The sequence below is a fragment of the Amblyomma americanum genome, chromosome 2, assembly GCF_052857255.1.
Source record: "Amblyomma americanum isolate KBUSLIRL-KWMA chromosome 2, ASM5285725v1, whole genome shotgun sequence".
NCBI classification, from domain to species: domain Eukaryota; kingdom Metazoa; phylum Arthropoda; class Arachnida; order Ixodida; family Ixodidae; genus Amblyomma; species Amblyomma americanum.
Window position 1 is genome coordinate 86329654 of NC_135498.1, and position 13628 is coordinate 86343281.

Consider the following 13628-nt stretch of genomic DNA (forward strand, 5'->3'; position numbering starts at 1 on the left):
CTACAAAGAGGGTTCGTGGAGTAACGGGTAAGAAATTGTTTACAGAAGGTATGGTGCGATAAATTATTCTCAGAGCTGTAATATGCATATATGCCAAATTGCGCCGTCATTAGGGCGAGACCCCAAAAGCAGAACTGCGGCTCGTGAAGCCCTGTGCTTGTGTGCTGTTGCATCAGGTCTTTGAATCTTTGAGCGGGCCAAACCGATTAAACAGGTGAGTGGCTTTGCTGCCAGTTAGCGATATAAACGCAGTGAAACGAAAAGTTTATCCAGTTGCAACATTTTGATGTAAAAAACACCGCAGTGGCAGGGGATAATGAACACAGTGGCGGTACTGTTTTTTTTTCCTTATCCTCTGTCACTGCGCTGTTTTGTAGCGAAAGCTACAATGGGCACAAACTCGCAGTTTCGCCTGCTCGCACCGCACCACGTGACCAACCACGTGACTGTGCACGTGACCAACCGCGTGACGAACCACGCGACAACAACTAGCCACACAACCAGACTAACCTGGACTTGCAATCAAGAATAACGTTAGCTTTCGCTACGTATATCCTGTCATAGCCGAGCTAAGCCACTGCCAATTTTTTGGACCGAGTTGAGGAAATGTGCTAATTCAGAAATATGTGTGGTTAGCGGCTGTTGCTTGTTAGGGGCAGTTATCTGCACCACACATTCAAGATAATCTTTTGGATGCATTTAGCGCCATTAAATGCACAAAACCACAACAAAGTAATTGCACTGAGTCTTTCGTATTGATCATACAACAAGGATTGCGCTTCGGAATGTACGCCTGAAATACCATTTCAGCAGAATATCAGAGACACATACTTGTTGAAACTGCAACAGCAGCGCTGAAGATTCCAACCGCCCCAAGAGTTTGCTGAAAAAAAAACTTTAAAATGTCGAACAAGCAGAAAGAGACCTCAAGGTAACATCGTTATTACACAAAATCAAATAAATACCAAGAAATACAAAAAACATATGCTCTCAACAGGAAACTTTGAAAATCAAGCGGAATAATGCTTCCCCACCTACGTTGTTGAGTTGAGTTGAGGTGTTGAATGCTACAGGTGGGGTTAGCCTTGCTTTATCTACCGGCAATTGCTCCACCGTAGCGTCCCTTTTATATTAACAATGTCCTAAAGCCTGTCGCATCTACCCCGTTATGCGCACAGTCACTTATAATAGCACACAATCTCTAACGCAGTCACCATCTATGCACACAATCAATCCACACAGTTCACATCACAGTCCACTCCAGAAGTCATCATCTATGCACATATTCAGTCAAAGTCGAACATAGGCCTATGTAGTGCCACAATCCATACACACATTCACTCACAGTATAACGTAGTCCACTCCGCATGACACCATCTACGCACACATTCAATAAAAGTAGGCCATAGAACGTTCCTGCTGTCACCATTTAGAAACAAGATCCGTGTCCTGCAGAAATGTTAATAGAAGTCGTGCAGCCTCCATTCTGCATGTCTGGTTTCCACTCGGGTAGACAATGTCCTGAACTGTACTGTAACGGGTTCCTGTCTTCTTGAAGGAAGCGTACATCACATACCTTTTCGCGTTATACTCCGGGAAGTACATAATATAATGTTCGATATCCCCGCGCACACCACATAAAAACAGAGTGGAGACGATGCTACGCCCGTCTTATGTATCCATGCAGGAGTGCGAGCAGAGGCCGTGCGAATTCGGTGTAGTAGGGTCGCCTGGAATCTTCTCAGTCCCTTGGTCACGCATGGTTTGTGGGGCGCATTCCACAGGGTACTGAAATGATCAAGCACCGTTTTCCTGTAGAGAATTTTTTCATCTTGAGATACTTTTTTTGATGAAATCCTTGAAAGAGCTTTACGGGCGATATTGTCTGCCACCTCATTACCGTTGACTCCTATGTGAGAGGGCATCCATTAAAAATATAGAGTAAAGCCTTTGCTGTGCAGATTCTGCACCAAACGCAGAGAGCTTATAGACAAGGCGTCAGTAGGGAATCCGCACTCTAACCTCTGAAGGGCAGGTTTGGATCATTTAGGATGACAACATGTTGAGCCGAACAAGACCCTAACTTCCTTAAAGCCGCCTCAATAGCAACACTTGCAGCCGTTGTGGAGGATACGACAGCAGTAAAGCGTGCAGACCACTTACAGTCCAAACAAAGAATGTAGAAAGCCGCTGCGCTAGCTTGTTTGGCCTTGTCCACAGAACCATCCATGAAAATTTGAAGATGGCGGGCACAATGTTTCCAAATGTTCAAGTACGAGCGAACGCGTTGCTTCTTTTCCACTTCTTCCTTCTGTGCTGAACTGGTTGCTGTTCAAGAAGCGCTTCGCTCTGTAGTTGCAGTTACCTTGCTCCCTACAGCCAACATTATCATCCCCACTGACGTCCTTCAAGCAACTCGTCTACTCCGACGCGTCAGCCGCAGCCCAAAAATCTGCCAGAATATGCATCGCCTGGCGGTTGGCATCCCGCAAGCCAATCGAATTGAGTGGGTCCCACTTGGCCTGCTGAGTTCACAAAGTTCTGCAGATTCTGGAACCCGCTTGGCGACCCTGCCTACATCAATGCATCAATTCCTCAGCATGGGTGATGCAACCCTCCTTCTCACAAGAAAGGAACACCTCCGGCGCCACACAGGTGCTCTCGTCCCTCCATGTGCGATAGCCCTCCCCCGCGTTCTTACCCGTGCAGAGGAGGTTGTGCTCCGAAGGATCCGGGTCGGGGTTGCCCTCATTCCTGCCGTTACTCCGACGTGTCCTCAATTTCGCCACTTATATCCCCGCCTAGGGTGTCCAGTCTGATACTCGCAAGACACTGAGACTGACATTCACCACTTGTTGCGGGTTTGCCCGGCGCTGAAGCCAACCAGAATTCGCCATCTGGCAGCAGCGGGTCTCTAGCCGGACAACCCATCCTCACATATTGCTTGGACGTAGGGGCCGCATCATCACTCCCTCCTCGCCTTCATTAGATCGTCCCACCTTTTCTTCATTTAACACCTACCCACTTTTTTTCTTTTCGTTCCCTTTTCTTCCAAACTCCTCTTATGCCTGGAGGCAATAAATAACGCTATCAAAAAATAAAGAGAAGCAGGGCAGAGCAGGGGAGGAGGCGTTTGTTTGCACCCATTGCGGAGAATGCGGGCCAAGGTTTTTCTGGCGCCTTTTACATTCCATATGTAGAAGGCGTCAGCAAAACCTTGACCAGTATTCTTGGAAATGAAGGGCTGCAAACACAGAACAGAACAAAGCAAATGGCAGACAGATGAAGAGGCCTCTGTGGTGGTTCAGTGCTTACGGCGCTGGGCTGCTGACCTGAGATACGCGGGTTCATCTGCGGCCTAGACAGTCGCATTTCTAAGGTGGCGAAATTCGAGATGCCTGTGTGCTGTGCGATGCCAGTGCACGTTAAAGAACCACAAGTGGTCTAAATTTCCGACGCTTTTTACTACGGCGTCTGTCATAGTCTGAATCGCTTTGAGCCGGTAAACATCATCATCATTCGCCTCAATACGCCTACTGTAGCGCAAAGGCATCTCCCATATCTCTCTAATTAACCCTCTTCTGTGCCAACAGCAGCTACCGTACCCTCGCATATTGTTTAATCTAATCCGCCCACCTAACTTTCTGCAGCCCTCTCGTACTCTTGCCTCCTCTTGTAATCCACTCCGCTACCCTTCAGACCAGCGGTTATCTTTCCTTTACAATACATGCCGTGCCCAAGGCCATTTCTTCCTCTTCATTACTTGGATATCATTAAACCGCGCTTTTCCCTCATCCGCTCTGCCCGCTTTCGGTCTCCAATCTTTTTTCTTCATATCATGGCTAATGTGATGCAAGCAGGGCATAACTGCTAATTTCTCTTTTCTGGACTTATCAGCCGAAGAGGCAGAACTGTGTTGTTCTTTCGATTTTTTGAGCACAGCTTCTGCGACTGAAGCTAAAAACTGAGGAAGGTAGCTTGCTTTTTGTAATCTTCTCGTTTGGACTGCAATACTGGCTTCTGCTTTGTGAACACAATACTTTGTGAGCGCGCTTCTGAAAATGGATTCAACTACGTTTCTTTTAACCAACTTGGAGTGGGCCGAATCGAAGGAGAAAACTGGTTTATTATCCCATGGCTTATAAGCCGAGCACTCATTATCCAGCGTGGCCTCTCCCGTGCCACTAAAGTATCGCGATTTATTCACAATTATAAATTAAGTGGAGTGACTCGAGAACGAGAATTCCTCGAGGTGAGCTACTTGCCCGAGGTAATCATTTATAGCCCAGCTGAAAGGACCTCCGCGAGGAACCGAATTTCTAATTGCCGGAACCACGTAGTCGGTAGCTAGGAGGCACTGGCTAGTGCGTGCAGGAGGGAGACTGCGTGGGCTGTTTTTAAAATACTTTCGAAATTTTCGCCCTGGCCGGATTCCATGCACCCAAACTGGCTATGGGCCCAAGTACATCTCCTCCGAGACACCGGACTTAATGGCGCAACTGCACCGTAGATGTGCACAGGAGGTCGCTGCTACCTCCTAAATGACTGAAACATGACTTTGGGTCATTGTCAAACACATCCATAAATTCGATCTTTCAAACGAACAAAACAGAATAGCCATATTTAGTAGAAAGATGACTGACGCCAACCAGGTTAATTTTTTTGAAGAACACGACGTTTCGCGACCGGCTCGGCCCCTTCTTCACGGTGTGACTACGGGCGAGGCGCAGCTTGGCTAGTCACACCGTGTAGAAGGGATCGAGCCGGTCCCGAAACGTCGTATTTTTCAAAAAATTAACCTGGTTGGAGTCAGTCATCTTTCTACTAAATTAATTTTCTCAACCAGACAGACTTCTGTCAAATATTTTCTTTTGAGGGTAGCCATATCTGACAGTTCGCTTCTGCATGGCGAGGGAGAGAGACCATGGCCACATCGTGGAAGGATTCAATACACCGACGCACCCCCTCAGTTCAGATGTAAAGTCCAGATTGTAAGTCGAGTTGTGATAAATGAACAAGATAAATAGCCTGTTCATACCTCTGCTTTACCGCCGGTTGAATCCTAATTTTATGCAAAAATTGTGGTCCGAGAGGTCGCGATTGGCATTTTCTACAGAGGAAGGTGCAGATAAAAAAAACACCGAAAGTGCTACTCTAACAACCCGCAGCCAGGAGAGAGGACCCAGATAGAACTTGCTGCTCCTCCGTGGGAAGGGGGAGCACTAAAACAATGGCGAAAGACTTGTTTTCTAGAGTGTTGCGTGACTAGGGTGATAAGGGTATCTTTTGCTTCATACAGCAGGATGCACGTGATATTTTCGGCGGGCTTACCAGCCGTAACTCAGTATTCATTTCTTTTCATTTTCCATACTTTCAGGGCTAGCTGGCCCTTCGTTCTGACTAGAGACAGGTTCCGCAGAACACAGGCTGGATTCACCTAGCCCCAGTGTTCTCGCGAGGAGCCGAGCTCTGCGGAATCGGAAACCAACGCACCTCGGCTGTTCGGTTCGTACTCGTACTGATAGGGAGATGCTGCGTCATGAGAAAATGTTCATTTTTTTTAAATTTTCACCAGCCTTTTCAATGTCAGGTTCGCATGCGCACAGTAGCAGCCCGTCTAGATATCCAAACACCGTTGTATCGGGCATTGTGGGCTGCAGCCCACTCACAAGGTTGCGGAGAGTATGCCGTCAGTTCTTCTATTGTGTGATACAACTGAACAACGAAACGGCAGCTGCCCTTCAAAGGCGCCCTCCAGCGAGTGGTGTCGTCCGATCCCCTCTTACCTGCTAGCGTGAAATCGTAGGAGGCGGCAGAAGAATGTGAAAAAACTATGGCTTAGACGGATTAACGGCGACCTCATGAAAATCTGTCTGTACCTTTGGCTGGAGGGGTTCCTTTGAGGGGCGCCTTTGGCTTCGTTCTTGAGTTGTTCCTGGCTATAGGGCTTCGCAAGCCAACTGGATAGGTCTCGGCTGAACAAATCCGAAGCGCTGATGTTGTTGCTGGATGCAGAACGGCATCCGAAACCGCCTCAACGCCTTCACGGGGGAGGGGGGATCGAGTAGGTGCCAATTGAAACCGCCGTCCTTCGTAGCTGACATGGAAAGGGAAGTATGTTGAGGGTTGAAAGATTCGGCAGACACTTCAGAGCGTTTATGTGAAGGGAATGCGAAAGCGTTGGTTTTACAGCGATAGCTGTTAGGCGCCCGTCCCTGGCTTGCGCGTCGCAGCCGCCTCAGCGTAACCGGTGGGTGCGCTACCATGGTTACCATCCATGGTTACCATGGTAACCCGGGTGTGGTTATCATCCCCATGACACCACGTAGGATGTGTCAAGGTCTTTATTAACGGTGTGCGTCTGTTTGTGTCTCGTCGTCTTATATCACGTTATGTCACGGTCAGCCTGGGTTGCATAAGCCTATGGGTGGCTCTGTTTGAAACAGCCGCCTGCCAAAAGTAAGTGCCTACACTGCTATCACTGAATCTCGCGTTACATAGTCGCAAGCGTCCTGTAAATTCCTGTGCGGCCAAGTTTTATTTTTCGATAAAGCTTTTTCTGCAAGTTAATACGTCTGCGTGGACTGTTGTCCACTTAGACCTGCACAAGTTCGGAAGCTCGAGTTGCGTGCAGTGTCTCTAGGAAAGGCCAAGCGTGCTGCAGGATGACATAGCGTCGCCTCTGGGGCGAGCCACAGCAACGGTCCTCCTGGACCAAGCGTGCTGCATAGATGACAGGCTGCGGCGAGAAAGTGCATTGCACGCGGTCGATTCCATCTTGGCTCCGACTCGGGGGATCCGTCAAACGACGTCACTACGCGTGCGCTGTTTCTCCTCATAACCTGTTGGCCCCTCCCACGATCCTGAGGCGGAGTGGGATCGCCTTCGCGCCGATTCGGTGCCGTGACGTCAATATAAACGCACGCGCCGCGCTCTGAGACGGCATGATGACGAAATATTTTTGAAACCATCTCAGCCTCAACAAAAAAAAAACGCCGGTCACCGATGGAATTTCCACTAATTTTGCTTGTAATGCTTTTATATCAATAAAAATCAACTGCCACTGCCCGCGTCAGCGCAGCAGAGAAGAGTTCGTCACTCAACCAACGAAGCAGCTTACTGTCGTTAACCTTTTGAACGCCCTTTGATAATGAACAAGAGTTATCGAGCTGGGGATCATCTTGAGTGTACACCTAAACGACGAAATAATTGTGCTTGCATTAAAGTAAGTTCCAAGCAATCACAGCTCAACAGAAGGTTGTGGCGGTTATCATTAAATGACGCCAGTCCCCAAAGATTTTGAAAACTTACCGTGAGGATAAAGTAGATGACGCAAGCTGTAATGCCGACCTTGTTGTCAAAGCGGAGGCGGAGGTACTGAAATTAACCGGAAGACACATGCACGAAATGCGAGTCAAAAGCTGCTTTGATTGCTGCGCTGCATTAGTGAGTACGGCCCGTTTCTCGCATTGACAACAAAATCACACTACAGGACGCACGGAAGAAAACATTCCGCGCCCAGGAACGCAGCAGGAGCGGCAGGAATATAAGCTGCGCTATGTAAAACTTGGTGAATATACCTGCCCGCTGTTACAGAGTACAACAGAGTTGGCCGGATTTAAGAGCCGGAAATTCTAGTTTTCGTTGGTGCATTGCACTAATGCTAAAAAGGTTTTCGAACGGCTTGCTATTCTACCGCGGGAAAGAACATTGGTCAGAAATGTGGTTGTCCACAGCGCATGTGAGAGCTGTGCAGAGCTACTGATATTTTGTTACATGTAAAAAAAAAAAAACTGGCTATGGAACACGGCCATAGAACACAGCCATGAATAGTACATCGACGATTCCGCAATGGGGAAAGTGACAAATGTGAATTTTCTTGCGACAATTTCGTGGGATATCGCCTTTTTATTTAAACGGCACAAATTATTATTCCGTAGTCCCTGCTTCCGGATGACCTCTTTGTTACGGCATCATAGAATTCGTTCCGCTTCAGTATGTATAAATCCTACTAAGAAGGTTCATGGTGATGGAAAACCGGTTCAGAAGAATATCAGTTGCGTGCTCTATTCTGAAGATTAATTTTTCATTTAGAGATTTAAGATTAAGATTTAGGACTTATGAGTACGAGATGATTAAGACATTTAGATCGGCCCTCGCATATACACAGTGGTATATGCACGTTCTCTACATTACGGTTTCCACAGAGGGCAATTTTTTGCGCAAGTCCTTATTTCAGCCAAAGATAATTTTTGTTCACACTCTAGATACGTGCTTCAGTGGGATACGTTAGCTCCTTCCACACATGACATAGATCTGGTCCCGAAAAAGCCGTTTCAATTGTGTGCCACCTGTCTATGCATCAGATATGTTTATACTGTCCGTGATGAAAATTTAAATCTATTCCTCCAGTTACTAAGCATGGTTCAGGTGTCCAAAGATATTTGAGACAGATACTGCGCCATTTCCTTTCCCCAAAAACCAATTATTATTATTATTATTATTACTAAGCATTCATATTTATTAGGGAAAGACGGTGACTGCAAGGCAACTTTTTTTTTGCTATCACGATTGCATAAGCCGTTATTCTACTTTTTTCTTTTATTCAAGCAATATGCAGTAGTCTTCCTTATCTAAACAGATATTCTCTACGCTCTACGCACGAAGAACAATCTCTAAAGAGGCAACCTGTGGGTCACCGTGCACATTTATTTATGAAGTCTTTAGCTCTGGTATGCGAAAGTTGGAAAGCGATTTTTTTGTATGCATAAAATATTTACTCCCACATCATCACGAATAAGTACTCTAGACACATGTCTCAGAGATCAGCATCAATATCTCCTCGTACCTTCGCTACTATTTTTTACCTGGAAGACAGTCGAAATGCGCAGGCGGTAGAAAAGAGGCACCAACGTGAATGTAGAAAATATTGCCGCCGCTACATTCCATGCATTCATAAACAAGATGGGAAACCCGTAGGCGTAGAAGTATCCCACTGTAGGCACTATGTGCATCCCATTGACTGCGGACGCTACTACGGAGACAGCCAGGGCCATGGGAGGAAGGCTGCGGCTGCCCAGGAACGCATCCAACTCAGCGGTTTCTTTAGCACTTGAGCCAGGGGCCACCTGCGCAACAAGCAGTGTTTTTTCTTTCCTGTATTCATGCATAAAAGCACATAATTTCAAAACATACACTTATATATAATGCACTCTCGTCATCATCTTCATAATCATCATCATGAGCCTGACTACACCCACTGCAGGGCAAATGCCTCTCCCACATCTCTCCAATTAACCCGGTCGTTTGTCAGCTTTGCCCACCCTATGCCTCCGAACTTCTTAACCTCATCCGCCCACCTAACGTTCTGAAGCCACGTGCTACGCATGCCTTCTCTTCGAATCCGCTTCGTTACTCTTAAAGACCAGAGCTTATCTTGCCGTCGCATCAAATGTCCTGCCCAAGCCCATTTATACCTCTTGATTTTGACTAGGATGTAATTAATCCGCGTTGTTTCCTCACCCACACTGCCCGCTTCCGATCTCTTAACGTTACATACATCCTTTTGCTTTCCATGGCTCCCTGCGTTCTTCTTAACTTAAACTTAACCCTTTGCATTAGTCTCCACGTTTCTCCCCCGTAGGTGAGTACTGGCAAGATACAGCTGTTGTACACTTCTCTCTTGAGGGATATTGGTGAACTTGCCATTCATGATCTGAGAGAATCTGCCATATGCTCTCCATTCCATTCTGATTGTTCTAGTTATTTCCCTCTCATGATCCGGATCAGCCGTCGCTACCTGCCCTATGCACCTAAGTAACTAAGTACCTGCACTGTAAAGTAGCCAAAACACTCCTGGATTTGCAGAAGGCTATGACGACCTCGAGATGAGCAGCTGTGCTGCAGAAGGAACGCTAAGCTTGTTTTCTCAAGGCTTCCAGATTTTTTGCTCACATTTTGTAGATGTGTTGAGTGGAGATGCGACCAATTCTCGAATTAGTTTCTGTTATTATCAAAATTGTAGTAATCATGCAATTAGTTCTTTCGAAGCCTACCATCGCTTTTGAAATCTGTATCTGCTTCTGGTTATAGAATACACAAATTAGTAGAAAGCAGATGTTTTGTGACAGTTTTCATGGTGCGCCACACCCTACTAAATTTTTTTTGTCAGCTTGGCTGACTTCTTTCTGAACACCAAGTGCCACTAAGATTTTGTGCCTTTTTGTATGTCGTCGTTTCTGCTCAATACAGTATTTATGAAATCCTGGTGTGTGAAAAAGTGAGTAAAAATTATTAGCGCTAGTGACGTGCCATGGGACCAGCAGATAGCCGCGTTGGGCGCTGCGGTTAAGAACTCGCCGATAACAAATGTGCCAGGTGTGTTCTTAAAGCACGGCGCATAGCCAGCCGCACGATGCGATTTTCACCACTCCGGTGACGTCAGTGTGCTGATCTTTCTTTACTGCGACTGTAGCATACAAGAATGCGGCCTGTTAGGGTGCTAACAGCGGTCATGAACTTCAATGGTCGACCAGAGTCATGAAACTGCTGCAGCGTTATCTACACTAAGGAAATAAGAATACCGGTGCGCAATCCAGCCACAGTGGCTATGACGCTTTAAGACTACGTGTGTTCTGCGCACTAATACAGCATGTGAACGCGTGACGTGTTTATGCTAAGGATCCCGTTCTGGCACGGATACAAACGCGAAGTACCCGTGGGCTGGAATCGTATCCCGACGTGTTATGCCTTGTATACGGAGTTTTCTATACTCTCTGCATTCTTGTGCACTGGCCAAAAATGAACTTCATTCGGTGTTCCGGCAGCTCTGGCTCCCCCTAAATCTTGCCAGGCCATCTCCGTCCGCCACTAGGACGTGACACAGGAATAGCATACTGACAGCAGTGTGGCTGAATGCAAAATAAAAGTATCTTAAGGAATAAGGAAAAGCTGCTTGCTTTATTGAATTCAAAAGGGCTCTCTTCCAAAGTAGTGCGTCAGAATCCACACATTTAAACCGTTTTTATTCGTATGCGAAGCGATGTAATCACCCAGTTGTACCGCAATTGAGAACACTAGCAAAGGGCATCAACCTGCCAAGTGACGTCAGTGTTGCACATACCACCAGGTGCGCCAGCTTTTTTGTCTGCAGTGGAAACTTGAGCAGTATTAGCAGCGAGCCATTTGCTTTCCTGTCGTTCGTTTCCGCACGCGGCCTACGCATGTGTGTTCATAAAAGAGCAGAAATGTCGTGCTTCAATGCTTCCCAGGCTTAAGAGGCAGCTGCAGCGTCGGCCGCGTATGTGAATAGAACCGGGTTGAAGCCCTCAGGACCAATAACATTGTACTCGAATTACATTTTGAAAAGCACACAGTGCGGCACAAGGAAAGACAGACGCACGATGTAGCTTGAAACTGGTGGTTGATTTCAGGAATTAAGGGGTGTAGACTTTTAACGCGATAGCTTTAGAGTCCTTTTGAGGCGAAAACCTGGGGTCCGGCGGGTGACTATAGTTCGTTGGTTGAGACGGTCATGACGTCAGAACCACACTACCTCACAAGAAAAGCGATTGCGCTGAAAAGAAAAATGTTCGAACTAGGACTCAACCGCTGCTCCTCGGGTCGTGAGTCGGGCGGCTACCTTCGACCACGGAGGAGCTCGCGTTGAGTGCAATAAAAGGAGGCTCAGTGTGATTGCCTCGCACCCTAGCGCAGGCTTCAGAGCAGGCAGGTCGGGGTGGTAAAAACTTTATTTTTGTCAAAATTATTTCAATGGATCTCTTTCGTAGATCGAGTGGGGTCTCCATTGCGCTTTTCTTCTTTCCCTGCTTCACTGCTGGTCGCGTGATGTGGCCAGGAGCCCTTGGTGATCGGTGACTTGCAAAGCTCGGCTCAAGACCGGAATTGGGTCTTGGGATTGGAGCTGAGCACTTCAACCTCCCACTCTTCGCGGTTTGAAAGCTGCAGGTCTATCGGCGGTCTGTCCTGTGGACTTTCATGCAGTATATGAGCTAAGTCGGCCCTATCTTGACCACATAGCTTACACTGAGGCGAGAATACTCCCGGATACATAATGGAGTTTTTCTAATTATTGGGGAAAGTTTATCTGGAGTTGACTCCAGGCTACCTGCTGAGGTTTGGTCAAAGACTTATCTTGGGTTGGGTATTTAGGTCTTTTATTACGATTGTGTATAGTTATGTCATGATATGTGACCATGCGCTCCCTGGCCGACGACAGGTTTGGGCAGGCCACAGCCCGGTTTACGAATCCTCGGACAAAATCGTGCGCTGCTTCGTTCCCGGGCGGGACGAGTGCGCAGGCACCCAGATAATTTGAATCTAGTGGCTAGGTGCTAGATTAGACTGTCTATCAATAATGGACATGGTAGCAGCGTGGACTCTGCCTTTCGCAAAATTTGGCATGGCTGTCTTGGAATCGCTGAGAATATATTCAGCTTCCGTTGAGGCAATGGCCAGGGCGATAGCCGGCTCCTCGGCCTCCTCCGCGTGCTTCACCTTAACAGTGGCTGCTGCAAGGGGGTTGCCCGAGTTGCCGACTTTCCCTATCGAGAAAGCCGCTTCCTGGTCAGAATACTCCGCGACATAGATATATACTGTCTCCTGGAGCTGAGAATAGTTCTTGCGTAGTGTTTTTGCCCGCGCTTTCCGCCGTGCGGCGTGGCGTTCAGGGTGCATGTTTTTGGGGACGGGATTAGTTAGAGGTGTTCGTGTATATTGGTGGGGAGCTGGCCTACGGACTGTGTGTGGATTCGTAACCAATCTGCAATTCTTGCAGTATACTTCTTCCCGCTGGGGTTCTCGATAGACGGTCGTACTGAGCCACACGATGGGCTTCCGCCAGTTTCGTCGTCGTATAATGTATCCCTAGGTGTAGAACTCTCTCAGTGGGTGTACACTTGGGGAGATGAAGGGCGGATTTGTAGGTTTGCCTGATGAGGAACACTGCTTTGCCCTTTTCTGATTGATGGAGATGTAAGTAAGGTATAGAGTAGACGATACGACTCAGGACGAAGGCTTGAACCAACCTCCTGAGGTCCGCCTCCTTCATACCCTTGTGCTTCTTCACAATACGCCTGATTAATCTGTTTGGCTGACGCAGCCAATGAGTTTGTTTAGAATGACGTTATTCCTACCGTTGTTTTGAATGTGCATGCCTAGAACACGGAGGGTAGCTACCTCGGGAACCGGGACCCTGTCTACATGCACTAAAAAGGGTGGGGAGTGCTTTTGGGCAAAGGGCACACCCTGATCATCAAGAGCTCCGATTTCTGAGGGGAACATGAAAGACCAATGCTGCCGGCATAGCGGACAATGGTGTCAGCTGCCACCTGCAAAGTCTCCTCTATTTCTCCATCTCTACCCGTCGTGACCCATAGAGTGACATCGTCGGCATAAATAGAGTGCGAGAAGTTGGGGATGGCCATCAAGATTAGGGTGATGTTAAAGAAGAAAGGCGAGAGTTCCGACCCTTGTGGGGTTCCTCTACTACCTAGGGGGAAGGTCTCAGATTGCAGAGACCCTATCTGTATCTCTACCGTAATGTCAGACAGGAAGGCTTTGATATAGCTATGGACTCGTTCACCTACATTGAGTCTGGAGAGAGAGGT

General features: G+C 47.5%; 1 protein-coding gene across 1 annotated transcript in view; it reads right to left on the reverse strand.

Annotated features, from left to right (window-relative positions):
• Positions 1 to 13628, reverse strand: part of LOC144119855 (sodium-coupled monocarboxylate transporter 1-like) — a 55869-nt gene that overhangs the window by 34947 nt on the left and 7294 nt on the right. Inside the window, exons 2-4 of the mRNA XM_077652378.1 lie at positions 8868 to 9128; positions 7312 to 7377; positions 832 to 883 (exon numbers count right to left, since the gene is read on the reverse strand). Of these exons, the coding sequence (XP_077508504.1) occupies positions 832 to 883; positions 7312 to 7377; positions 8868 to 9128 (379 nt within the window). The remainder of the gene's footprint in view (positions 1 to 831; positions 884 to 7311; positions 7378 to 8867; positions 9129 to 13628) is intronic.